At 47.0% G+C, this 25,939-nt stretch overlaps 2 protein-coding genes across 4 annotated transcripts in view; one reads left to right on the forward strand and one right to left on the reverse strand.

The window, feature by feature from the left end:
- On the forward strand, positions 1 to 19,241 carry LOC135050305 (aquaporin-3-like). Its single transcript, XM_063956705.1, has 6 exons — positions 1 to 206; positions 591 to 717; positions 1,083 to 1,220; positions 1,668 to 1,786; positions 15,443 to 15,660; positions 17,088 to 19,241. The coding sequence occupies exons 1-6, from the start codon at positions 99 to 101 to the stop codon at positions 17,269 to 17,271; spliced, it is 894 nt and encodes a 297-aa protein (XP_063812775.1). The 5' UTR covers positions 1 to 98; the 3' UTR covers positions 17,272 to 19,241.
- GTPBP8 (GTP binding protein 8 (putative)) overlaps positions 19,223 to 25,939 on the reverse strand; it is a 16,096-nt gene continuing 9,379 nt past the window's right edge. For all 3 annotated transcript variants that reach the window (XM_063956706.1, XM_063956708.1, XM_063956707.1), the window contains 2 exons: positions 20,292 to 20,410; positions 19,223 to 19,712 (listed from right to left, as the gene is read on the reverse strand). In XM_063956706.1, coding sequence (XP_063812776.1) covers positions 19,637 to 19,712; positions 20,292 to 20,410 — 195 coding nt within the window. In that variant the 3' untranslated portion in view covers positions 19,223 to 19,636. The remainder of the gene's footprint in view (positions 19,713 to 20,291; positions 20,411 to 25,939) is intronic.

Here is a 25,939-nt window from a genome sequence, read left to right on the forward strand (position 1 = left end):
TTAGGCTGCTTCCCTCCTCCCGGCTGCATACATGCTATTGTGTTACAGCCTGGCTGCAGACTGGACGACCTAATCAGACGCACAGGGCCCTGCCAAACATGGACGCCTATGTCGTGCTCCTGAAGAGGTTCAAATTAAAGTTCAGGACTAGTAATCATTCTGTACGCTGTGGATTGGCAGAGTTTCTGGGGAGTCTCATTTTAATTGTAAGTAATATCTGTAAATGTCGGTGGCTAGGCAAAATGTCATTAAATAAAACTTTAGGTAAATCTATTGCATTTATTTGGCGTGAATATGATTTTGGTTACTCTGAAAATCAGGATTAAATAAAGTATAAAAATGTGGCTGGTGCTTAAATGATTGAATACTACAATTCAACTGCCATGAACATGCTTGTTTCTTTGTATATTATTACTTTTCCAATTTATGCTGTTGGCTAAATACCTACATTATGTGACCACCCTGTGTGCTGCAAAACGTTCTAACCTAAGGAATCTTCTAACAATGGTACTTAAAACCCTTTATTGATGCTGGCTGTCATACTGCAATGCTTCCACTAGGGGGCTACAATCTTTGCTTTTCCTTCCTAGCTGTTTGGCTGCGGTTCGGTGGCTCAAATGGAGTTAAGTGGTTTCGCCAAAGCCCAGTTCTTAAGTGTCAACATGGCGTTTGGTTTTGCAGTCACTGCTGGGGCCTACGTGTGTGCTGGCGTGTCAGGTAAGACTATATCTGACATTTTATCTGGTGTAGTTCTTATTTATAATCCGCACTAGTTACCAGCCTGTCAAAATGATGGAACAACATAGCCAGCCCCTGCATAACGGTAGTGGTAGCGGTTGTGTGCCCGAACGGGCTAGATTTACTAAGTGGTGGATGGAGGGAATGGTTGAGGAGCTTGTACTGCTACAGAGTGAAAACTCAAGGACTTGCTGGTAACCCTACAGAAGTTGTAGCAGGGCCCCTAGTGAAACGAATTGTCCTGGTTTCGCTGTAAGATTTCTCCCATGGGCCGATAGACTATAAAACTACTGTTTTCTATCCACAGCCGTGTAATGCCCCTGCCAACCTGTCTCCCCCTGCAGGTGCCCACCTCAATCCAGCTGTCTCGCTCTCCATGTACCTCCTCCAGAAGATGACTGGCAGACTATTGCTCATCTACTGCTTGGCACAATTCCTTGGATCTTTTGTTGGGGCCGCCCTGGTGTTTGCGCTGTACTTCGGTAAGGCTGCCCATTGTGGTTCTCAATTCGTGTAACCAGTGTGTGTTGGAATGCTACTCTTGTGAATGAGATACGGTGCCCACCTGTACCAGTTCTCACCAGGTGCCCGAGCGAGCCAGCTCTATAAGTTTTTAAAAATGGCAACAATGGGTCACAAACTCCACCAGAGTTGGAGTTTGCCCTGTAACATCAGCACCTTATGCCTGTCTGAATACATCCTGGGTAGGCGTCATGTTTCTGGGCACAGTTGGTGATCCGGTTACCCTTCTGCTGAGTAACTGCGACCTCTCACCCTGTAATACCGGGCAGTCTACAACGTGTCCTCTGGGTAGGATTATACACTGGCAGGAGGCTAAAGGCTTTGGTACTCGTAAAGGCTCAGTACTTGGCATTATAAATATTCTCTATCGTCCCTGATGATTCCTCTTCCCATTGTGTATAATCCAGATGCTCTGCATGTCTACAGTGGTGGGAACTGGACCGTATCTGGACCTCAGGCAACAGCTGGGATATTTGCATCATATCCGTCAGAACATTTGAGTGTCCTCAACGGATTTACTGATCAGGTAAGGGATCTGAATGTTCTTACCACTTGCTTGCAGCATGTTTAGGTAGGATCACGTCTTCAGGGCTGCAGCTTGGACCTTACAGGACCAGGTTACTGGCTTTGGTAGATAAATAGAATAGCTTTTAGTGTAAAAATAAATCCTCTTTTACAATCATGGTAGCACAAGGCTGAAGAACATTTGACAAGTTTAGTTTATTGGAATAATCACGTTACTTGGCTTCGCAATTCGGCTTGGTTACAAGTCAATTCAGGAGTGGTCCAAAGAGCCCCGTCGCAATAAGCACCTGTAATAAAGTTGCTTTCGGTGTGGGCAGGCTATGGTCCAAAACAATACGGCTGCCGGTATCTTGCAATGGGCATCTTAAATATTACCATCTAGGTGCGGCTCTCTGGACTCACTCCACAGGCCGTGAAAAGGTACAAAGCTCAACATGCGTTTAAAGTAGGGATGGCCATCGGTGGGTTATCAATCGATGGTACCATCGGTGGATAACCTCGATGGAGGGAAACCATCTGAATGGGAACCATTGATGGTTTTGCCCATCAATGGTCACCATTACTTTAGTATTGAACTAGACGCGGGACAATCAGAGCCCAGGGGCGTGGCTTTGTGGGTGTCAGGGGGTGGAGCTATGCTCTGTGTCCCTGACACCCAAGAGAGAAAAATAAATATTTGATAGCTCTTTATCATCGATGGTGGGAAACAATCTGGTTCTCCCCATCAATGGTAAAAGTAGTTACCATCTGTCACTGACCATCGATTTCGAATAATTGACGGTAGATGGCCATCCCTAGTTTAGTGTCCCAAACTCTCCCTAGTCGAATAGACAGTAGGGGGCAGTGTTCACTGAATTCTACCATATTAAATTCTGTAACTTACATAACTTGTCTGTTTGGTCACATAGTAACCAGACTCTGATCTTTGTTCTTGCAAAACGGTCTTTCTATGTGTCTTTAAAGTGATAATGCTCTATAAAGAAAATTAACTTAATCTATTAGGACACCCCCCATCCAGTATAAGAATGTACAAAGTCCCATGATGCAGTTGCCAATTTGTTTTTGCAACTTTTCTCTGGCTGGGTCCACAGGATTATCCACAGGATAACATTGGGATATTGTCGAGCGACAGCGAAAATGGCACCAACACGGTCACGAGCTTTCTGGCCTCCCAGGATCCATTGGGGCCTCCACTATATAGTCCCGCCCACTGACTCAGTCAGATCAGTTTTTTGCTTGGTGCGGCAGGAAGCCGCATGGTCACAGGGCTGCTGTGAAAGCAGCCTCAAGTTTTCATTACTTTATTTTTATAGACTTACTGTTTTGGTTTGAGCGACTTCTCTTAACAGCGTCTTAAACGTGTATTAGAAAGAGTCGCTCCAACAACTCCCCACCGGGTCGCAACATCGCTTACCTTCGCGGTACAGTGCTGTCTCGACGGGCGTCTGTGTCGGATGTTCTAGCAGGTCCAGCAGACGTTACCAGGCTGTGGCCGGAGCATGGGGAGACGGTGAGTATATGGACTTCCTCTTACTAGAGGGGTCAGGACACAGCTACGCTGATTTGGTGGAGACTACAAACAGCGTGTTGATGCGCCGAACATCTCGAGTGTGACAGCGCTACGCTCCGGGGATCATAGGCGCCAGGACTAGGTGAGGCCGCGATCCTGGGAGTTTAAGTCAACAGGGGGTTTCAGACGCTCTCCTGGCCGTCCCTCCTCAGAGTTCATGGCCAGTTCCCGCGGGTCTCTCGTTTCATGAACTGAATAACCTCACTTCCGGCTCAGACGCTACCACAAGGGTACTCTGTCGCAGCTTAGACGCTGCGGTTGTGTACACTGGATATAAACCCGCCCAGACCGAGTCGCAGGCCTTTAGTGTCTGCATGCACGTGGAGTCGCTCGGCGTCCGTGTCCGTTGGTGAGCGTCCGTGTCCGTTATCAGTTACCAAGAGCGGCAGTGTACACCAGTAGCGTCTGAATCCACTCAGCGTCTTTCGAGCGTCTTTGCTTGGATATGGAAGTGTGGTGAGTCTCCCTGTATCCCGCTCCCTGGAGGCAGGGTATACAGTACTAAAAATTCCTTCTACTTAGTGTGCACTGTTAATTTTTAGTACCTATTGCATATGAGACCTGTATATTACTGTGTTTTCTGCATGTTATGTTGAAAAAGATCCAGTTAAACAGAAGTACAATTTTCCTACTTATGTATAATAAGAATTTACTTACCGATAATTCTATTTCTCATAGTCCGTAGTGGATGCTGGGGACTCCGAAAGGACCATGGGGAATAGCGGCTCCGCAGGAGACTGGGCACAAAAGTAAAAAGCTTTAGGACTACCTGGTGTGCACTGGCTCCTCCCCCTATGACCCTCCTCCAAGCCTCAGTTAGGTACTGTGCCCGGACGAGCGTACACAATAAGGAAGGATTTAGAATCCCGGGTAAGACTCATACCAGCCACACCAATCACACCGTACAACTTGTGATCTGAACCCAGTTAACAGCATGATAACAGAAGGAGCCTCTGAAAAGATGGCTCACAACAACAATAACCCGATTTTTGTAACAATAACTAAGTACAAGTAATGCAGACAATCCGCACTTGGGATGGGCGCCCAGCATCCACTACGGACTATGAGAAATAGAATTATCGGTAAGTAAATTCTTATTTTCTCTAACGTCCTAGTGGATGCTGGGGACTCCGAAAGGACCATGGGGATTATACCAAAGCTCCCAAACGGGCGGGAGAGTGCGGATGACTCTGCAGCACCGAATGAGAGAACTCCAGGTCCTCCTCAGCCAGGGTATCAAATTTGTAGAATTTAGCAAACGTGTTTGCCCCTGACCAAGTAGCTGCTCTGCAAAGTTGCAAAGCCGAGACCACTCGGGCAGCCGCCCAAGATGAGCCCACTTTCCGTGTGGAATGGGCTTTTACAGATTTTGGCTGTGGCAGGCCTGCCACCGAATGTGCAAGCTGAATTGTACTACAAATCCAACGAGCAATCGTCTGCTTAGAAGCAGGAGCACCCAGCTTGTTGGGTGCATACAGGATAAACAGCGAGTCAGATTTTCTGACTCCAGCCGTCCTGGAAACATATATTTTCAGGGCCCTGACTACATCCAGCAACTTGGAATCCTCCAAGTCCCTAGTAGCCGCAGGCACCACAATAGGCTGGTTTAAGTGAAAAGCTGAAACCACCTTAGGGAGAAATTGAGGACGAGTCCTCAATTCTGCCCTGTCCGTATGAAAAATTAGGTAAGGGCTTTTATAGGATAAAGCCACCAATTCTGAAACACGCCTGGCTGAAGCCAGGGCTAACAGCATTACCACTTTCCATGTGAGATATTTTAAGTCCACAGTGGTGAGTGGTTCAAACCAATGTGATTTTAGGAATCCCAACACTACATTGAGATCCCAAGGTGCCACTGGAGGCACAAAAGGAGGCTGTATATGCAGTACTCCCTTGACAAACGTCTGAACTTCAGGAACAGAAGCTAGTTCTTTTTGGAAGAATATTGACAGGGCCGAAATTTGAACCTTAATGGACCCTAATTTGAGGCCCATAGACAGTCCTGTTTGCAGGAAATGCAGGAATCGACCCAGTTGAAATTCCTCTGTAGGGGCCTTCCTGGCCTCGCACCACGCAACATATTTTCGCCAAATACGGTGATAATGTTGTACGGTCACATCCTTCCTGGCTTTGATCAGGGTAGGGATGACTTCATCCGGAATGCCTTTTTCCTTCAGGATCCGGCGTTCAACCGCCATGCCGTCAAACGCAGCCGCGGTAAGTCTTGGAACAGACATGGTCCCTGCTGGAGCAGGTCCTTTCTTAGAGGTAAAAAAAGCATGAAAAACGGCTGCGCTGTATGTCAGAAATATATCAAGGAAGAGGTAGAGGCCACGGGTCTTCCGTGAGCATCTCTTGAATTTCCGGGTACCAAGTCCTTCTTGGCCAATCCGGAGCCACGAGTATAGTCTTTACTCCTCTCCTTCTTATGATTCTCAGTACTTTTGGTATGAGAGGAAGAGGAGGGAACACATACACTGACTGGTACACCCACGGTGTTACCAGAGCGTCCACAGCTATTGCCTGAGGGTCCCTTGACCTGGCGCAATACCTGTCCAGTTTTTTGTTGAGGCGGGACGCCATCATGTCCACCTTTGGTTTTTCCCAACGGTTCACAATCATGTGGAAGACTTCTGGGTGAAGTCCCCACTCCCCCGGGTGAAGATCGTGCCTGCTGAGGAAGTCTGCTTCCCAGTTGTCCACTCCCGGAATGAACACTGCTGACAGTGCTATCACATGATTTTCCGCCCAGCGAAGAATCCTTGCCACTTCCGTCATTGCCCTCCTGCTTCTTGTGCCGCCCTGTCTGTTTACGTGGGCGACTGCCGTGATGTTGTCCGACTGGATCAACACCGGCTGACCCTGAAGCAGAGGTCTCGCCTGACTTAGGGCATTGTAAATGGCCCTTAGTTCCAGGATATTTATGTGAAGTGACGTTTCCATGCTTGACCACAAGCCCTGGAAATTTTTTCCCTGTGTGACTGCTCCCCAGCCTCTAAGGCTGGCATCCGTGGTCACCAGGACCTAATCCTGAATGCCGAATCTGCGGCCCTCTAGGAGATGAGCACTGTGTAACCACCACAGGAGAGACACCCTTGTCCTTGGAGACAGGGTTATCCGCTGATGCATTTGAAGATGCGATCCGGACCATTTGTCCAGCAGATCCCACTGAAAAGTTCTTGCGTGGAATCTGCCGAATGGAATCGCTTCGTAAGAAGCCACTATCTTTCCCAGGACCCTTGTGCATTGATGTACTGACACTTGGCCTGGTCTTAGGAGGTTCCTGACTAGGTCGGATAACTCCCTGGCTTTCTCTTCCGGGAGAAACACCTTTTTCTGTACTGTGTCCAGAATCATTCCTAGGAACAGCAGACGTGTCGTCGGAATCAGCTGCGATTTTGGAATATTTAGAATCCATCCGTGCTGTCGTAGTACTACTTGAGAGAGTGCTACTCCGACCTCTAACTGTTCCCTGGACCTTGCCCTTATCAGATCGTCCAAGTAAGGGATAATTAAGACGCCTTTTCTTCGAAGAAGAATCATCATTTCGGCCATTACCTTGGTAAAGACCCGGGGTGCCGTGGACAATCCAAACGGCAGCGTCTGAAACTGATAGTGACAGTTCTGTACCACAAACCTGAGGTACCCTTGGTGAGAAGGGCAAATTGGGACATGGAGGTAAGCATCCTTGATGTCCAGAGACACCATATAGTCCCCTTCTTCCAGGTTCGCTATCACTGCTCTGAGTGACTCCATCTTGAACTTGAACCTTTTTATGTAAGTGTTCAAGGATTTCAGATTTAAAATGGGTCTCACCGAGCCGTCCGGCTTCGGTACCACAAACAGCGTGGAATAATACCCCTTTCCCTGGTGAAGGAGGGGTACCTTGATTATCACTTGCTGGGAATACAGCTTGTGAATGGCTTCCAATACCGCCTCCCTGTCGGGGAGAGACGTTGGTAAAGCAGACTTCAGGAACCGGCGAGGGGGAGACATCTCGAATTCCAATTTGTACCCCTGAGATACTACCTGCAGGATCCAGGGGTCCACTTGCGAGTGAGCCCACTGCGCGCTGAAATTCTTGAGACGGGCCCCCACCGTGCCTGAGTCCGCTTGTAAGGCCCCAGCGTCATGCTGAGGACTTGGCAGAAGCGGGGGAGGGCTTCTGTTCGTGGGAAGAGGCTGTCTGCTGCAGTCTTTTTCCCCTTCCTCTGCCCCGGGGCAGATATGAGTGGCCTTTTGCCCGCTTGCCCTTATGGGGACGAAAGGACTGAGCCTGAAAAGACGGTATCTTTTTCTGCTGCGAGGTGACTTGGGGTAAAAAGGTGGATTTCCCAGCTGTTGCCGTGGCCACCAGGTCCGATAGACCGACCCCAAATAACTCCTCCCCTTTATACGGCAATACTTCCATATGCCGTTTGGAATCCGCATCACCTGACCACTGTTGCGTCCATAACCCTCTTCTGGCAGAAATGGACATCGCACTTACTCTTGATGCCAGAGTGCAAATATCCCTCTGTGCATCACGCATATATAGAAATGCATCCTTTAAATGCTCTATAGTCAATAATATATTGTCCCTGTCCAGGGTATCAATATTTTCAGTCAGGGAATCCGACCAAGCCACCCCAGCACTGCACATCCAGGCTGAGGCGATTGCTGGTCGCAGTATAATACCAGTATGTGTGTATATACTTTTTAGGATATTTTCCAGCTTCCTATCAGCTGGTTCCTTGAGGGCGGCCGTATCCGGAGACGGTAACGCCACTTGTTTTGATAAGCGTGTGAGCGCCTTATCCACTCTAGGGGGTGTTTCCCAACGCGCCCTAACCTCTGGCGGGAAAGGGTATAATGCCAATAATTTTTTAGAAATTAGCAGTTTTTTATCGGGGGAAACCCACGCTTCATCACACACCTCATTTAATTCATCTGATTCAGGAAAAACTACGGGTAGTTTTTTCACACCCCACATAATACCCTTTTTTGTGGTATTTGTAGTATCAGAAATGTTCAAAACCTCCTTCATTGCCGTGATCATGTAACGTGTGGCCCTACTGGAAAATACGTTTGTTTCCTCACCGTCGACACTGGAGTCAGTGTCCGTGTCAGTGTCTGTATCGACCTGAGGTAACGGGCGTTTTATAGCCCCTGACGGTGTTTGAGACGCCTGTACAGGTATTAACTGATTTGCCGGCTGTCTCATGTCGTCAACAGTCTTTTGTAAAGTGCCGACACTATCACGTAATTCTTTCCATAAGACCATCCAGTCAGGTGTCAACTCCCTAGGGGGTGACATCACTAACACAGGCAATTGCTCCGCCTCCACATTTTCCTCCTCATACATGTCGGCACAGCGTACCGACACACAGCACACACAGGGAATGCTCTGATAGAGGACAGGACCCCACTAGCCCTTTGGGGAGACAGAGGGAGAGTTTGCCAGCACACACCAGAGCGATATATATATATATATATATATATATATATATATATATATATATATATATATATATATATATATATATATATAGGGATAACCTTATATAAGTGTTTTTCCCTAATATAGCTGCTGTATATATTAATATGCCAATTTAGTGCCCCCCCCCTCTCTTGTTTTACCCTGTTTCTGTAGTGCAGGACTGCAGGGGAGAGTCAGGGAGCCTTCCTCCAACGGAGCTGTGAGGAAAAAATGGCGCCAGTGTGCTGAGGAGATAGGCTCCGCCCCCTTATCGGCGGCCTTTCTCCCGCTTTTTAATGGAAAAATTGGCAGGGGTTAAATGCATCCATATAGCCCAGGAGCTATATGTGATGTATTTTTTGCCAAACAAAGGGTTTTTATTGCGTCTCAGGGCGCCCCCCCCAGCGCCCTGCACCCTCAGTGACCGGAGTGTGAAGTGTGCTGAGAGCAATGGCGCACAGCTGCGGTGCTGTGCGCTACCTTATTGAAGACAGGACGTCTTCTGCCGCCGATTTTCCGGACCTCTTCACTCTTCTGGCTCTGTAAGGGGGCCGGCGGCGCGGCTCCGGGACCCATCCATGGCTGGGCCTGTGATCGTCCCTCTGGAGCTAATGTCCAGTAGCCTAAGAAGCCCAATCCACTCTGCACGCAGGTGAGTTCGCTTCTTCTCCCCTTAGTCCCTCGGTGCAGTGAGCCTGTTGCCAGCAGGTCTCACTGAAAATAAAAAACCTACTTTTACTTTTACACTAAGCAGCTCAGGAGAGCCCCTTAGCCTGCACCCATCTCGTTCGGGCACAAAAATCTAACTGAGGCTTGGAGGAGGGTCATAGGGGGAGGAGCCAGTGCAGCACACCAGGTAGTCCTAAAGCTTTTTACTTTTGTGCCCAGTCTCCTGCGGAGCCGCTATTCCCCATGGTCCTTTCGGAGTCCCCAGCATCCACTAGGACGTTAGAGAAAAGTTATTATGGAGGTTGTATTCTCATATGACAATGTCTAATGCTTTAACATGTGACTGACTGCTAGTATGTGTGCTGACTTTTCTGTGTAATGTCAGTCCTGTTCTGACCCTCAAATCAGGTGCACTGTGGTCAGATTGATTTCACCTCTATATACTGATTATAGGGTGTGGTTCAGTCACAAAATTGTGTAGTCAATATCAGAAAAAATGTTTGTGAGCGGCAAAAGTGATGAGGAGAATTTGTCAAGCACTCCCATAGCCCTAACATGCTCATCTTGTAAGTCAGGGGTAATTGATATGAATCAATTGGTCACTTATGAGAGTTTGTGTGCAAACTGTTTCGCTTTTCAGCGAAGTAAAAAACAGGAGTTAGTTCAACCTCCAGTAGAGCCACCATGGAATATGTTCGCAAAGACTCTGTCTTCAATAGCGGACAGGTTAGCTCCAGTAGCACCACCTCAAGGGTTAGGTTACACTATGAACCCATACATGCATCTCCCTTCCTATGGTTTGGTTCCAGTAGCCTCTACAAGCAACCAAGGGGTAGGTAAGACTAAGACAGATACGTCTGTATGGCAGACTACACAAGAGGATACATCGGATGATGATGCGGAAACAATAGATTCAACTCCGTATGATGATCAGTCGCAGAGCTTTAGTTCAGATGATGTAGCTGAACTCATTAATGCAGTGAAGGCTGTGCTTTCTCTGGAAGAACCAGCCAAGACAGCGTTAAAAGCAAAAGCACCTGTATTTAAACGAACAAAGTCAGTGAAAGCTGAATTTCCAGCGTCAGAGTTGTTGACGGAAATGATGGATGAGTCTTGGGCAGCGCCCGGTAAAAAGTATAAGATTCCTAGGAGATGGGATTCTTATGATCAATTTCCTGCTGGAGATTGTTCAAAGAAAGAAGTTCCTCCAAAAGTAGATGCACATGTTCTGCGACTCGTGCACAAATCTGCTTTGCCACTGTCATCTACCTCTTTGAATGATGTCACAGACAGGAGGGTAGAGAGCCTATTGAAAAATATTTTTTCTCTTGTGGGTGCAGTGGTAAGACCTGCTATGGCTTCGGCCTGGGTAGCAAAGGCAATGGGCGAATGGATAGAGGAACTAGAGAATGACATCCCCTCTCCTACTAGGGAGCAAGAGGATCGTCTTTGCCGTTTAAGACAATCTGCCCAGTATTTAGAAGAAGCAGCCATTGATGTAGGCACTGTTGCTTCTAAAGCTTCAGCCCTGGCAGTAGTCGCTCGCAGAGCAGTCTGGCTACGGACCTGGAAGGCAGATGCGGAGTCCAAGAAGGAATTGGAAGCATTGCCTTTCATGGGTAATATATTATTTGGAAAACCTTTATCGGATATCCTAGAGTCAGAGGCTGAATCGAAGGTCAGATTTCCGGCTACCTACAACCCTAAGTCCAAGGGTTTAAAATTTCGCTAATTTCGCTGGCAAAGCAAAGCGAAAGGTAAAGAGGAGCCTAAACAACCCCAGTTTAAATCCAGGGGTAGGAAGCAGTGGGCTAGCAAAAAGCCAGCTTCCAAACCTGAACAAAAGCCCTCAGCCTGAAGAGACGGGCCTCCGCCTGGAGGATTCCAGGGTTGGGGGCTGACTCCTGCAATTTGCACACACATGGCAACAGTCAACAACAGATGCCTGGGTGCAGAAGGTAGTATCTCAGGGGTATGGGTTCCCATTCAGGAGGCAGCCTCCTCAAAGATTTTTTTGCACCAGCCCGTCTCGTATAGAGTCGAAGGCCAATGCCCTGCAAGAAGCAGTCCAAAAATTACTGCAGTCAGGTGTGATTGTCCCAGTACCTCCATCACAAAAGGGACAGGGGTATTACTCCAATCTGTTTCTAATCCAGAAACCAAATGGGTCAAATCGACCAATTCTAAATCTGAAGATGTTGAACAATTACATATGGATCCCGAAGTTCCACATGGAGACGTTACGCTCCATAATGTTGGCTATGGAACCGGGAGACTATATGGTATCTCTGGATGTGCGGGATGCTTGCCTATAGCACTATCACATCAGTGTTACCTCAGGTTTGCCATCCTCAAGGAACACTTCCAGTTCCAAGCTCTGCCCTTCGGGCTAGCTACAGCACCCAGGGTGTTTACCAAGATCATGGTGGTTATGGCAGCTTGTCTGCGCAAACAAGGGATAAGGATATTCCCATACCTAGACGACCTATTAATCTTAGCACAGTCGCAAGATTTACTGTTGAGCCATCTCCAACAGACGATAGTTTGTTTACAGAGACACGGGTGGCTCATAAATTGGGAGAAGTCGTCCCTGAATCCATCACAGCGGATGGTTCATTTGGGAGCCATATTGGATTCAGACCTACAGAGTTCTCTTACCAGAGAAGAAAATAGTCAAGGTGCAGGTCATGGCTCAGGAAGCGTTGCAAGCCCAGACAATGTCAGTCCATGCAGCAATGCGACTGTTGGGTCTGATGGTATCAACGTTCGACATGGTGGAATATGCGCAATTCCACTCCAGACCATTGCAGCATCTCATTTTGACAAAATGGAACGGAAATCATCAAACAATAAAGTAGCAGATGATAAAGATTCCAGTAAATGTAAAAAGGTCTCTAGCATGGTGGCTACAGACAGACCATTTAAACAAGGGGAGACCCTTTTGGATAAAAGAGTGGCAAGTCCTGACGACAGATGCCAGCCTGCAAGGTTGGGGGGCGGTACTCGGAAGCCTATGGTTCCAGGGAAAATGGACCGCAAGGGAAAGTCGCCTGCCGATAAATCTGTTAGAAATAAGAGCCATTTACTTGGCCCTAGTTCAGGCAAAGGACAATCTACAAGGAAGACCAGTCCAGATCCGCTCAGACAATGCGACGGCAGTAGCATACCTAAATCATCAAGGAGGGACTCACAGCAAGAGTCTGATGGAGGAAGTAACTCCCATTCTAAAGTGGGCAGAACTCCATCTCCCAGCATTGTCAGCAGTATTTGTCCCGGGTGTACTAAATTGGGAAGTGGATTTTCTCAGTCGGCACACCATTCAGGAAACCGAATGGACACTACACCCAGAAGTGTTTCAGACACTGGTGAACAGATGGGGTCTACCGGAGATAGACCTTATGGCGTCTCGTCTAAACAACAAAGTTCCGAGGTACGGATCAAGAACAAGGGACCCAGGAGCAGTCCTGGTAGACGCACTGTCAGTAGAATGGAGGTTTCAGCTGGCATATCTGTTCCCTCCAATATCTCTGTTACCCAGAGTAGTGAGAAAGATAAAACAGGCAAAAGGAGCAATCATTCTAATAGCTCCAGCTTGGCCAAGAAGGCATTGGTACACAGATCTGTGGAGAATGTCCGTGGAAGCACCGATACTGCTCCCTCAACGTCCAGATCTGTTAATGCAGGGTCCTTGTTGTCACAGTCATCTGGATCGCCTGTCTTTGACGGCGTGGCTGTTGAAACCTCTATCTTAGAGGCTAAAGGATTTTCAAAGCAAGTAATCCAAACCATGCTTAGAGCAAGAAAGCCTTCTTCGGCCCGTGTATATCATAGAATATGGCAAGCCTATATTCATTGGTGTTCTGGAAAAAATTACAATCCAAGAGCCTTTAAAGTAGCTAGAATTTTGGCTTTTCTGCAGGCAGGATTGGATAAGGGGTTGAAGGTTGCTTCCTTGAGGGTGCAAGTCTCAGCGTTGACTGTATGGTTTCAGCAGAAGATTGCTGACCTACAGGATGTACGTACGTTTTTCCAAGGAGTAGTACATATTCAACCTCCATTTGTTCCTCCTGCAGCTCCCTGGGATTTGAATTTAGTTCTTAAATTTCTCCAGGGTCCTTTGTTTGAACCACTTGAGAGAGCGGATCTTAAGTGGTTAACGATTAAAGTTCTTTTTTTTACTGGCAATGGCGTCAGCCAGAAGAGTGTCAGATTTAGGAGCATTATCATGTAAGTCTCCTTTCCTAAGTTTTTTTCCAGACAGAGCAGTTCTCAGAACGAGATCTAGTTATCTTCCAAAGGTGGTGTCAAAGTTTCACCTGAATGAAGAGATTGTAGTCCCAGCTTTTCAGGTATCTGGACTATCTGCGGGAGAAGCGTCACTGGACGTGGTCCGGTCTTTAAAAATCTATATAGATCGTACTAGTGCCATCAGGAAAACAGATTCCCTCTTCATCCTCTACGGATTCCATAGGAGAGGTTGGCCTGCTAGTAAACAGACGCTGGCGAGATGGCTCCGAGTGGTAATATCTGAAGCTTATTCTCATGCAGATCTCCCTATTCCGGCTAATGTCTCTGCACACTCTACACGTAAGGTAGGTCCTTCTTGGGCAGCACAACAGGGTGCATCAGCAGAACAGATATGTAAGGCAGCCACATGGTCTTCCATAAACACATTCATCAGACATTATGCCTTGGATACTTTTGCCTCTCATGACGCAGACTTCGGGCGAAAGGTCCTCCTGTGCAATCAGGAGCGTCCCCACCACTAAAATGGCTTTGGGAATCCCAATGTTATCCTGTGGATAATCCTGTGGACCCAGCCAGAGAAATAAACGTTATGGTAAGAACTTACCGTTGATAACGTGATTTCTCTTATGTCCACAGGGATCCCACCCGGACGCATCTGATTTGAGGATCTAGACAATCACTAAACCTCTTCCTTCTTGTATGGAAGGGTGTGCATGTGTGTTCTTATCGCCTGTACAGGTCTCTACCTAATGTTCCTGCCTATAATCGCTGTGGAAAGAACTGATCTGACTGAGTCAGTGGGCGGGACTATATAGTGGAGGCCCCAATGCATCCTGGGAGGCCAGAAAGCTCGTGACCGTGTTGGTGCCATTTTCGCTGTCGCTCGACAATGTCCCAATGTTATCCTGTGGACATAAGAGAAATCACGTTATCAACGGTAAGTTCTTACCATAACGTTTATTTTCCTGACATCAAAATGGAAAATTTCCCTGGAATAATCCCACGTAGGATGTAATCTGAGACAAGTACTCTTGTGATACCCAGCCGATACGTCGGCCTGACCTATCTGATACAGGGTACACATCGGAACAATCTACTGAAGGATGGAAAGATCACTGTTCTGGCATACACCAGGTCGCATGCAAAATCGCCAGGTTGGCTGTGCAACATGGCCTTGATGTGACAGCAGGCACCTGCATATCGGGCATGCACACTGAATGATATGCCCGATAAGTCATTAAATTCATCTGGAAACCTATCTGGCCGATATCATCTCGGTGTGTACCAGGCTTTAGAAAGGCAGCCAATCACCACATCCATTGACAGAGAATGATATGGTAAGCCTACACTTAGGGAAGATCTCCTGCTGTGCTGATGGTGAGACTTTTACAGTTGCCAAAGTCAATCAAATGAATCCTGTAATTGGAAACTACATAAGATGAAGTATTGCTGCTAAATTAACTCTCTCATGACCAAAGATAATATAACAAAGTTGGAAGGAAATCTCATACATAATATGCCTTCTCTGGTGAGCCAGCCTATGGTTCTCCAGCTGTGGATATACATGTCTCATCAAGGTTTGTTTACAAACCACTTCTGCTGTAAATGAAGGTTTGAAGAAGGGCTAACTGTTGCTTCCAAATCTGATTCACTTGGTGTAGGTACCATATTACTCTAATGGCTACTAACTCTGTCTCCATGATCTGCCCCAGGTGATTGCCACAGCTGCCTTGATTATCTGCATCCTGGCCATCCTAGATGAAGCCAACAACGCCGCTCCTCGTGGTCTTCAGCCTTTTGTAATTGGCCTTGTAGTCCTGCTAGTTGGTCTGTCTATGGGCTTCAACTGTGGGTACCCCATTAACCCAGCCCGGGACCTGGCACCTCGTATCTTCACAGCCATTGCTGGTTGGGGCCTTGAGGTCTTCAGGTAACATCTGCTATCTCTTGTGATCTGGTTTTGGGCTCAGCTGGGAGGAGCTTTAGCGAAGCAAAGAGAGAGAAAGTACTGACCAATCAGCTTCTGTCATTTTATAGGCGGCGTTTGATAAACGAGTGATGCCACTCTAAGACAGAACCCTGGCTCCAACCCAGGATACTGAACACAGGTTGGAGCTGGGACTTCAGACGTACTTATCCTTTCAGACCACAGCCAAGACCTGGGTTATTCCTGGTTCATTGCTGTTCACACAGAACGTTAGATGTCCTCTTTTCATTTGCTCCTAAGCCAGACACTACCTGGGTCATCAATGAGCCAGGTCAGTTACTCACACTGCAGCTGAGCTGGGAATAACGACCCTTTCACACAGGTTGTGTCGGCTTGCCCCGGCAATAACACAGGTTCTGCGCTTTGTGTGAAAGGAATGAGGAGCTGATTGGTACTTAATTACTCTCCAAGGTTTGCTACAGATGTGTCCATTTACACATTAAACAGCCGCGTGACTCTAGCACAGAGCGTCTTTACGTGCGACTTTCCATTAAAATGCGTCTTATTCACAAACCAATGTGAATAGGACGCACAAGCCACTCATGCTATTTAAAATGATATGCAGCATGCTTTTATGCGACCGAGGCTGTATCCGCATCCAAAATGCTATGTTAGTGTTTTCTTAGAAAACTGTAATGTAGCATTCAGATGCACAAAGAATATAGGCTTGCTACATAGAATTTTAAACAGCAGAGTCTGCGTGTGTGTCCTATTCGCATAGCGATGCATTTTTGCCAAAAGGACACCAGATGCTAACTGAGTTGTACAGGACCCAGAAGCTCACTCACGTCAGGCATCTTTACCAATAAGTGGTGGATTGAGGTGAGATGTATGAGGACACATCTACTTTTAGCTCCACTTTTTTTTGTGTACAGTAAATGTTGTATATTATCTCTTATTTGCATGGCCCCACAAGGGCTCTGCAGCGCCCAGTACAGACTACATAAATGAGCAAACAAGAAAATAAGCACTTGCAGTTAGAAACCATATAGGACAAGTACAAGGCACCTACAGAACACCAGGGGTTAGGTGCCATCAAAAGATAAGAGTATGGAGGATAAGATAGTGTAAGGAAAGGCACATGAGGGTTGAGGGCCCTGCTCTTGTGAGCTTATGTGCTTCAAAGAAGCTTGAGTCTCTGCTTAATTTGCCACTAAAGAGTCTTCTCTTTCATAAAATGAAATCTTTGTAACCTGATGTAGTAATTCCCCCTGATCATAAGATAAAAGTTGCATTACACTTCACATCACTTGGATAATGATAATTTCAAGGAGCCATAACCTAAACTGAAGCTGCTCTGATATGTGCATCATACTGTCATGCTGTAATTTCTGTATTGTGTGCTCTAATAGATACTTTGTCTCTGGCAGGGCCGGCGGGCATTGGTGGTGGGTGCCAGTGTTAGGTCCGATGCTAGGAGGACTGGTGGGGACACTGATCTATGAACTTCTCATTGGAATCCACCACCCGGTTACCCTGCATAAGAGTGGATCTGAAGAAGACTGTGACGAGAATCACCCGCCGCAGTATGAGCTGGTTCAGACTACAGCATGAAGTCCCACTTGCTACTGTGTGCGGTATATTGTGGATAACCTATCATAGCCTGGACAGGGAGGATAAATACAATGTACAGATGGAGCCATCTTTATCTTGGCCTTTAATAGGATTAATTGAGCCAGGGCAGTCGGACTTAATCCCCTGCTGTAATGACTTAATTACCTGCTGTTTTGTTCTCTCTGTATTGTATTGCAGCTGAGAACAATAGATAAAGGGTTTATGTAAATAAACCATGGTGTGCCTAGGTGCAGCAGAGAAGCCAAGATAAATGTGGCTCCATCTGTACATGAGATCTGTCACAGAAGAAATATGATAATGCAGACTTCCTGCCATAGCCCAATTAAATATAATTTACTCTTGTGAAGTACAGAAACACTGCATTACTTGTTGCGGGAATGTAGGGATGAGATAATACACAGGTGACAGGACTTTACCCCACACAAGAACCACAAAAAATTGATTGCCTTGCTTATGTGAGCAGTTCAACCGGACACTGCAAGTGTTCATTCTACACCTAAGCAACTTGTCCTCTAATGAGGGATTTATCTAGGCTGGAAACAAATAATTCCACTGCTTAACTCTCCTTACAGGCAGCCATTATAGCTGGTACTTTTAGCAATTAAGTTAATGTGATGTTTGTACATACATGAGCTCCCAATTGTCTATAGAAGCCTATTTACAGTGTGGCACCGCAGACCCAACTCTCTAACAGGCCTGGCCAACCTGTGGCTCTCCAGCTGTTATAAAACTACAAGTCCCATCATGCCTTGCCACAGTTTTGCTATTAGGGAATGCTAAACCTGTGGCAGGGCATGCTGGGATGTGTAGTTTCACAGCATCTGGAGAGCCACAGGTTGGCCAGGCCTGTTCTATAATGTTGTACGTTATAATGGGATGGAGACGGGATCCCGATCGCCAGAATGTGGGCAGGGGGAGCGATGCAACAAAGCCCCTTGCGGGCTCGCCACAGGTTCTATGTCGTGGACACCCAGGAGTGGGAATAGCTGTGGCAGCGCTGCCATTGTTCTGGCGGTCGGGATTCTGGCGACGGTATTCTGATCACCGGCATCCTGACTACATCCCGTTATAATTGTCCATAAAATAAGCTTATTTTCCTCCTTTTTAAAGAAAACCAAATATTAAAAAAAAACCTGTCCTTTAAAATATGGGGTGTTTTTTTCTGTAAACAATCGGGAAAGCTGTACAGTGACTATTACTACTGTTGCGTGGTGATGGCCAGTCATTGGCTCTGCATGCGATAACCAGACCTGGGTGCTGCACTGTCTCGTTCAGTGTGTACCTAGTATTAATAACTGCCATTATCAGACAGAACAGGCTGAGAATTGGCTAATTGACCCTTTTATTGCACATTGTGTAGCTCACTTTAATCTTCCATATATGGTAGAACAGTGCTGTCTAGTGGCCATAGCTGGAATTACGGGGCTGCTGTCACATTTCATTTCAAAATGTTTTAAGAGACAGAAACTGAATTCACTCAGAGCTATTAACATACGAGCTTGTATAATGTGCTTCATAGACTGAGGGCTATATTCACGCTGCCTAAACCACTATGCCCCCAGCATACACTTCAGCTGCTGTTTGCTATTCACTGATGCTTGTTTGTTACTTACACAAGTTACTGTAATTAAATGACTGTTTTAATTCTCAAATGTTTTAGATTGAAGGCTCTAAGGGGTCGTGATTCAATTGGGTGCAAGGCAGCTCTGAACTTCTGCTTCCAGCCCTGTAGCGTTATGTACTAAAAGTCCCCGGGTCTGGGGTGAGATGAAGTGGCGCTGCCACCGCAATTCAGACTCTTTGCACTTAATTGAGTCGCTGGTTTAATGTCACGTTTATCAAATAGAATGTGCTGATTAAACCTATGTAATGTTTTACTTTGGCAGAAGCCTCTTACAGTGTGTGTGTGTATTTAGAAATTTGAATAAAGTAAACTTAATGCAACATTTTATTTTGAGAAAATAATCATCATTGGTGTTGAGTCCTTGGGAAAACGGTGCTGGGTGAAGGACAAGTTGGCTCTGGGAAGTCCTACAGAGCAGCTGGTGCAATAGGAGATCTGAGACTCCAAACGATCTTTGTCGCATTGCACCACAAAGGTCCCCTCTCCGCCCTCTGTGTAGGGACTGCATTACAGCTCGCAGCAAGCTGGACAGGATATAGTCCCTGTCTGATTCCCATCCAGCCTGCGGTCTTGTATAACGGACATTACTGTGCGCTGTTACTGTGCGCTGTTACTGTGCATTTACGCTACTCGGGAGGAAATATGTAGTCCCTGAAATGTCACCACTGATGAAGAGACTTCTCCTAGTCTCCGCAGCTTCGGCCAGGGCACGGGGGCACTTTATTTAACGTTGAGGTTTCCGGTTATATGAGCGATGAAACATCTGAGCAGGTGCACGCCTGAGAAATGCAGAGAGCTGAAAGGGGAGAAACGCGCTGCCGTGATACACATGTTGCACAATTTCTAGTTTACAAACAGACTCTATTCTTGTTGGGGTATAATGAGGTGAATGGCAAAAGATGGGGAAAATTCTGCACAGGAGAACTTAGGGCATGAGGGGAATTCAGACGTGATAGTAGTAGCACGTTTGTTAGCAGTTGGGCAAAACCATGTGCACTGCAGGTGGGGCAGATGTAACATGTGCAGAGAGAGTTAGATTTGGGTGGGTTATTTTGTTTCTGTGCAGGGTAAATACTGGCTGCTTTATTTTTACACTGCAATTTAGATTTCAGTTTGAATACACCCCGCCCAAATCTAACTCTCTCTGCACATGTTACATCTGCCTCCCCTGCACTGCACATGGTTTTGCCCAACTGCTAACAAATTTGCTGCTGCGATCAACTCTGAATTAGGCCACATACGCGCTTCTGCAAATCTGGTTCAGTCGTTACTGTTAGCTTGTGGGATGGGAGAACACAGACTGTAATACAGTACAGTAGTAATATAATAGCACACTGTATCTACTGCTTATTTTAGTATACCATCCTACAGTTACCTGACTAAGAAGGGCTGGGGAAAGCAGCCTTGTGTCTGCGTCCTTATGAATTCCTCAATTTCCATTAACTGCGTGAGCAGGACGGCCGGCCGCGATCGATCAATCTTCGTCGCCACAAGCTGCAGGAAAAGATTCAAGTGTTAAAGCCAGAGTTGCTGAGTGAGTGCGAGAGGATACGAGTGAGCTGCCAAAACCTTAAGCAGCCCCCCCCTACAGGGCTTGTACAGGGGCTGATCAATGCGTGAGACTGCGGATTATTACAGAAGAACCTCATGGCTGTTTGTGATCATGTGACCTTATCAAACTCTCTGCTACAATCCTTTACAATAGGGTAAACTCTAGGTTTCAGGCGTACGCATCAACTTATAACGTTCCATTTCACCATAATGGTATAAGTAGGATTAGTACTGGGTGTGCACCGCTGCCTCTGATGAAGCTATCCCATTTTCAATAAAAAATGTCTGCTAAACAGCACATAATCACTGCGTCTGGTCTACCCAACCTCCAGCTGGCTTCCCGCTGCTGGTTCTCCATCTCTGGGCGATCCACCTGTGCAGATTCCTGATTATTGGGAACCTGCGCAGACTCAGGACCCGTTCTGCGTAGAGATGAGCGGGATCGGATTTACTCTGGGCTCGAAACGGCATCTTATTGGATCACGGATGTGTCACGTTTTGGATAGCCAATAAGCAAAACCCGAAATACCCGAGTAAAACCGAACCCGCTCATCTCTAGTTTCTGCGTAATCTCATGCAGCCCTCCATAAGCCTCCGCGTGACTGACAGGCAGAGGCAGACAATGTTGCTGGAAATGGGGGCACATCATCCCAGTTTTCAAGGAGTGGTGAGGCCAAGGTCTGTGTCTAAAGATGCAGATTTCTTGGCCTCGTGAAGCCATTTCCATTGTGGCTGACCATTCTGTGTGGTTTATGTGCCCTAAAGTATTTTAAATCTATTATAGTCCTCATGAGTGACATTTTTTCAACATTTATTACTTAAAAAAATTAAATTAATTTAGCAACTGTCTCCCTCTGATCCTCCTCTTCAGGTGAATTCTTATTTCATCCGTTCGTAAATAAGTGCAGTTATCTTTTTCTAATATTCCTGAGATACTGGACCCAATTCTCAGCGACGTCTAAAAAGTGCTGGAACGGCGACACCTTCAGAAACAACTCATTCCTTGGACGTGCGCAGGAAGATGTACGTCACGACTGTACACAGCTATATCTCACGTCCGATCAGTGCATAGGAAGCAATTCCCCTTCTGGGAGATGGATGGATTAAGTGGTCCTAAATGTTAGGTCAGCTTACTGAGTGTAGGTAATAGATAAATGTACTGGACCTTCACACAGACACTGTGTGTGACTGGAAACTGCCCAGAAATAAACATTTGTAAGATAGCGCTCTATGGAAGAGTACTGATAATACTCATATATGCTCGTATAACTTCAGATTGGATTTACATTTCTAGTAACTTAGTCTGTAATCAGATATAGTCTGCCAAAGTATTTTATTTATAAATGTGTAGAAAGGGCCCTCGGCAGGTATAGTGACATCAGGGAGAAGTACACAGATGGTCATGGTGGCATCTGCAGGGAATGTGAGATTTACCGACCGGCACAGATCAGACCGTTATTAGATAAATGTAGTCTGAGGAAATGCATGGTACAGCACCTCACTTCCCCCTGAGTGTAGCCTGAGGATATGCATGGTACAGCACCTCACTTCCCCCTGAGTGTAGCCTGAGGATATGCATGGTACAGTACCTCACTGCCCCCCCGAGTGTAGCCTGAGGATATGCATGGTACAGTACCTCACTGCCCCAAAATGTAGCCTGAGGATATGCATGGTACAGTACCTCACTGCCCCAAAATGTAGCCTGAGGATATGCATGGTACAGTACCTCACTACCCCCCCAAGTGTAGTCTGAGGATACGCATGGTACAGTACATCACTGCCCCCCCAAATGTAGCCTGAGGATATGCATGGTACAGCACCTCACTGCCCCCCCAAATGTAGCCTGAGGATATGCATGGTACAGCACCTCACTGCCCCCCCAAGTGTAGCCTGAGGATATGCATGGTACAGTACACCACTGCCCCCCGAGTGTAGCCTGAGGATATGCATGGTACAGCACCTCACTGCCCCCCAAATGGAGCCTGAGGATATGCATGGTACAGCACCTCACTGCCCCCCAAATGGAGCCTGAGGATATGCATGGTACAGTACCTCACTGCCCCCCCCAAATGTAGCCTGAGGATATGCATGGTACAGCACCTCACTGCCCCCCAAATGGAGCCTGAGGATATGCATGGTACAGTACCTCACTGCCCCCCCAAATGTAGCCTGAGCATATGCATGGTACAGTACCTCACTGCCCCAGAGTGTAGCCTGAGCATATGCATGGTACAGCACCTCACTGCCCCAGAGTGTATCCTGAGGATATGCATGGTACAGCACCTCACTGCCCCCCCAAATGTAGCCTGAGAATATGCATGGTACAGCACCTCACTGCCCCCCAATCCCTGTGATTGTATGCACAGAGTTACTGTCAACATCAAATCGCGTTCCGGTCACAGTTTAAGGAGACAAACCGCGACGCTGGCGTGGACACTGTGACAGAGCAGGGACCCCACTATATCCACCAGGGCATGGGAGCACAGGTCGGATAGTAAAATATCCACTTTAATAAGGCGCCATAGTACCCGTGGTGAGAACCAGCATAGGGGAAAAGGCGCATGACCTGTAGCCCCTCCCCCGGCGCCATCTACTGCTGGTGTTCCTGCCCTGGAGCTGCCTCACACTCTTCCTCACTCCCTGACTGAGACGCTGGGCGCCATTTTCTAAAATAGATGCAACTGGTCTCCGGGACTGCAGGGCAAGAGCTCCTTTGTAAACCCGCCTATACATCAGCGCCGTGGTTTTATAAACAATTAAGTATTCTACATTTCGATAATAAGACAGCGTTAGTTAAGAACAAGTGTACCTGTGCCAGAATATATTGTACGAGTATTCTGATATATACATCCGGTCTCAGACCGCGCATTGTTATATATACAGTATACAGTATGTATTTATATGTGTTCATATAATAATCCAATGCAATTTTATTGTCATGAAAATAATTATCTGCATTGCAAACGTGACTGTGTGTGCCTGTATCTGCTATGTGATTTCACTGCGGTGTATTCCTGATATATCTATCCCTGTATACTGTAACCTAGGGGACTAGGTACGTCTGGGTCAATATATAGCGCGTCACAGTATTTACCTATTACGTGTATTCTGCTGTGTACTCAGTCACATAATACTGGATTTATTCGCAGGTGTTGTGTACTGGGTACTCAGTCACATGCTAACGAATTTATTCGCAGGTATTGTACTCGGGGAGGGGGTCATTCCGAGTTGATCGCTAGCTGCATTTGTTTGCAGCGATCAGGCTAAAAAAACGGCACTTGTGTGTATGCTGCGCAATACGTACGGGCACAACGTACGATGCCATTTTGTACAGGGTCTAGTGATGCATTTCAGTCGCACTGGTTGCCGCAGAGTGATTGACATGAAGTGGTTGTTTCTGGGTGGCAACTGACCGTTTTCAGGGAGAGTTCGGAAAAACGCAGGCATGCCAAGGAAAATGCAGGCGTGGCTTGGGCGAACGCAGGGCGGGTGTGTGACGTCAAATCCGGAACTGAATAGTCTGAAGTGATCGCAAGCGCTAAGTAGGTTTTGAGCTACTCTGAAACGACACATTTTTTTTTTACAGGCGCTTTGCGATACAACCGTTTGCTCTTCTGCTAAGCTAAAATACACTCCCAGTGGGCGGCGGCATAGCGTTTGCACGGCTGCTAAAAACTGCTAGCGATCGATCAACTCGGAATGACCCCCTCTGTCTGGCTTCATCGTACTAAGCCGCTCTCTGTTGCATTTGTGTATAATGTTTAACATGTAGGGCAGTAAATCTGGGGACGCTCCTGCATCCTGCAGGCATGCGTAACGGATTTACCTGAGGTAGAAGTTTTGTGTGATGGTCTGTGTACTGTGTCTCATACATCTCCCAGTCAGTCCACAGCTCCTGGAATCAATCAGGAGCCAACCTGGCTGCATTCTCAAACCTACTGGGTTCTCTAGTTGAACGCTTTATGCCCCCTATGGGACCACCTGTAACATTACAGTCACTGATGTCCCCATGGTTACTCCGCTTTGGACGGGAACATTTTGCCTCACGGATTGTAGCGTATGACTCATTCCCTGGTCAGGCAAAAGCCTATTCCAGGTCACTCTCGTGTCTCTGGGTCATGTGAGTGGGCTGCTCCCTCCTCCCTATCCAATCATCTCTCTGATATTTTATCTGAAGAGAGGGGGATCATGGTGTCCTGTCAGTCCCTATATTAGGTGTTTCTGACACGGATTTTCCATTGCTAAATGATACCACTGCCCTTGTAACTACTGGGTAACAAATCACTGATGATAAGAGGATTCCCCTACTGTGGTTAAGCAAACTGATATGTTCACACGTCAGAGGGTAAATAAAACTCTGTTACCACAATCTGACAATTAAGTGTACATCAGAAAAGACTCCTGGTCTAATCCAGGGAAGACATTCCCCATGTCTACAACGGGCATTAGCTCGATATTCTCCCCCTGCAGAGTTATATAACAAGTAGATAATTCACTGCTAGTGAACTCATGTGTCGCCCATCGGGTGTCGTCCACTCTGCCTCTCACCACTGTCCCGTCACTGTAGGAACAGACAGATAAGCGTGTGGAGGGATGCCTGAAATCTATTACTCCCTTACGGGTGTTGTACATAGACCACGTTTGCGTCCTCCTGGGGCTGCAAATAGATTGATGACTGGATCAGGCATTAGAGGAAGAGCTGCCCGAGGATATATCTGACAATGCCAGACATTTCCTGCCTCACAATACCACCACCACCACCTTTTATACACCAGGAGGCGTCCCCTGAGGCGGGTGTGTTGGCTGCCAAACGTCAAATACGTCTGTCCTGGCTCGCCGTATTCTGTGGTTGAGGTCATGGATGGTGGACCTGGACTCCAAAAGTCCTTGGAGGTATTCCCCTTTTACTGGGAACATCTTATTTGGGGAAGACCCAATAAAAAATTGGGTCTGAATCGGTGGTTATTATGACTGCCTTTCTCCCAAAAGCTACTCCTTCTGCACAAAAGGCATAAGGTACCACTTTTACCTGCTTTCGGCCTTAAGGGAAAGTGAAGGTCAGGCATACCAGAGATTGTCTCCTGCTCCCAACAACCACTAAGCCCAAGGCCTAACTATCCTGGGCTGCTCGTCAGCCTGCTTCTCATGACAAGCCTGCTGCATGATGACCTCCCTCTGGGGGATCCCAGTGGGGGGTGGGGGGGGGGGGATTTCTACGATTCATCCAGGTTTGTTTAATGACCACTTTAGACGCATGGGTGCGAGAAGTTGTCTCTTACGGGTACACAGTCTCTTTCCAGAGACGTCTCCTTTGCCAGTTCTGCACATCGGTTACCCCTTCGGATCCATTAAAGGCGCAAGCTCTACTGATGGTTGTGTGTTCCCTCCTGGATACAGAAATGGTAGTGCCGGTACCTCTGTCCCAGGGAGGCAGAGCATCCTACTCGACCCTGTTTCTAGTCCCAAAACCTG

Source organism: Pseudophryne corroboree, chromosome 2 (assembly GCF_028390025.1).
Source record: "Pseudophryne corroboree isolate aPseCor3 chromosome 2, aPseCor3.hap2, whole genome shotgun sequence".
Lineage (NCBI taxonomy): Eukaryota > Metazoa > Chordata > Amphibia > Anura > Myobatrachidae > Pseudophryne > Pseudophryne corroboree.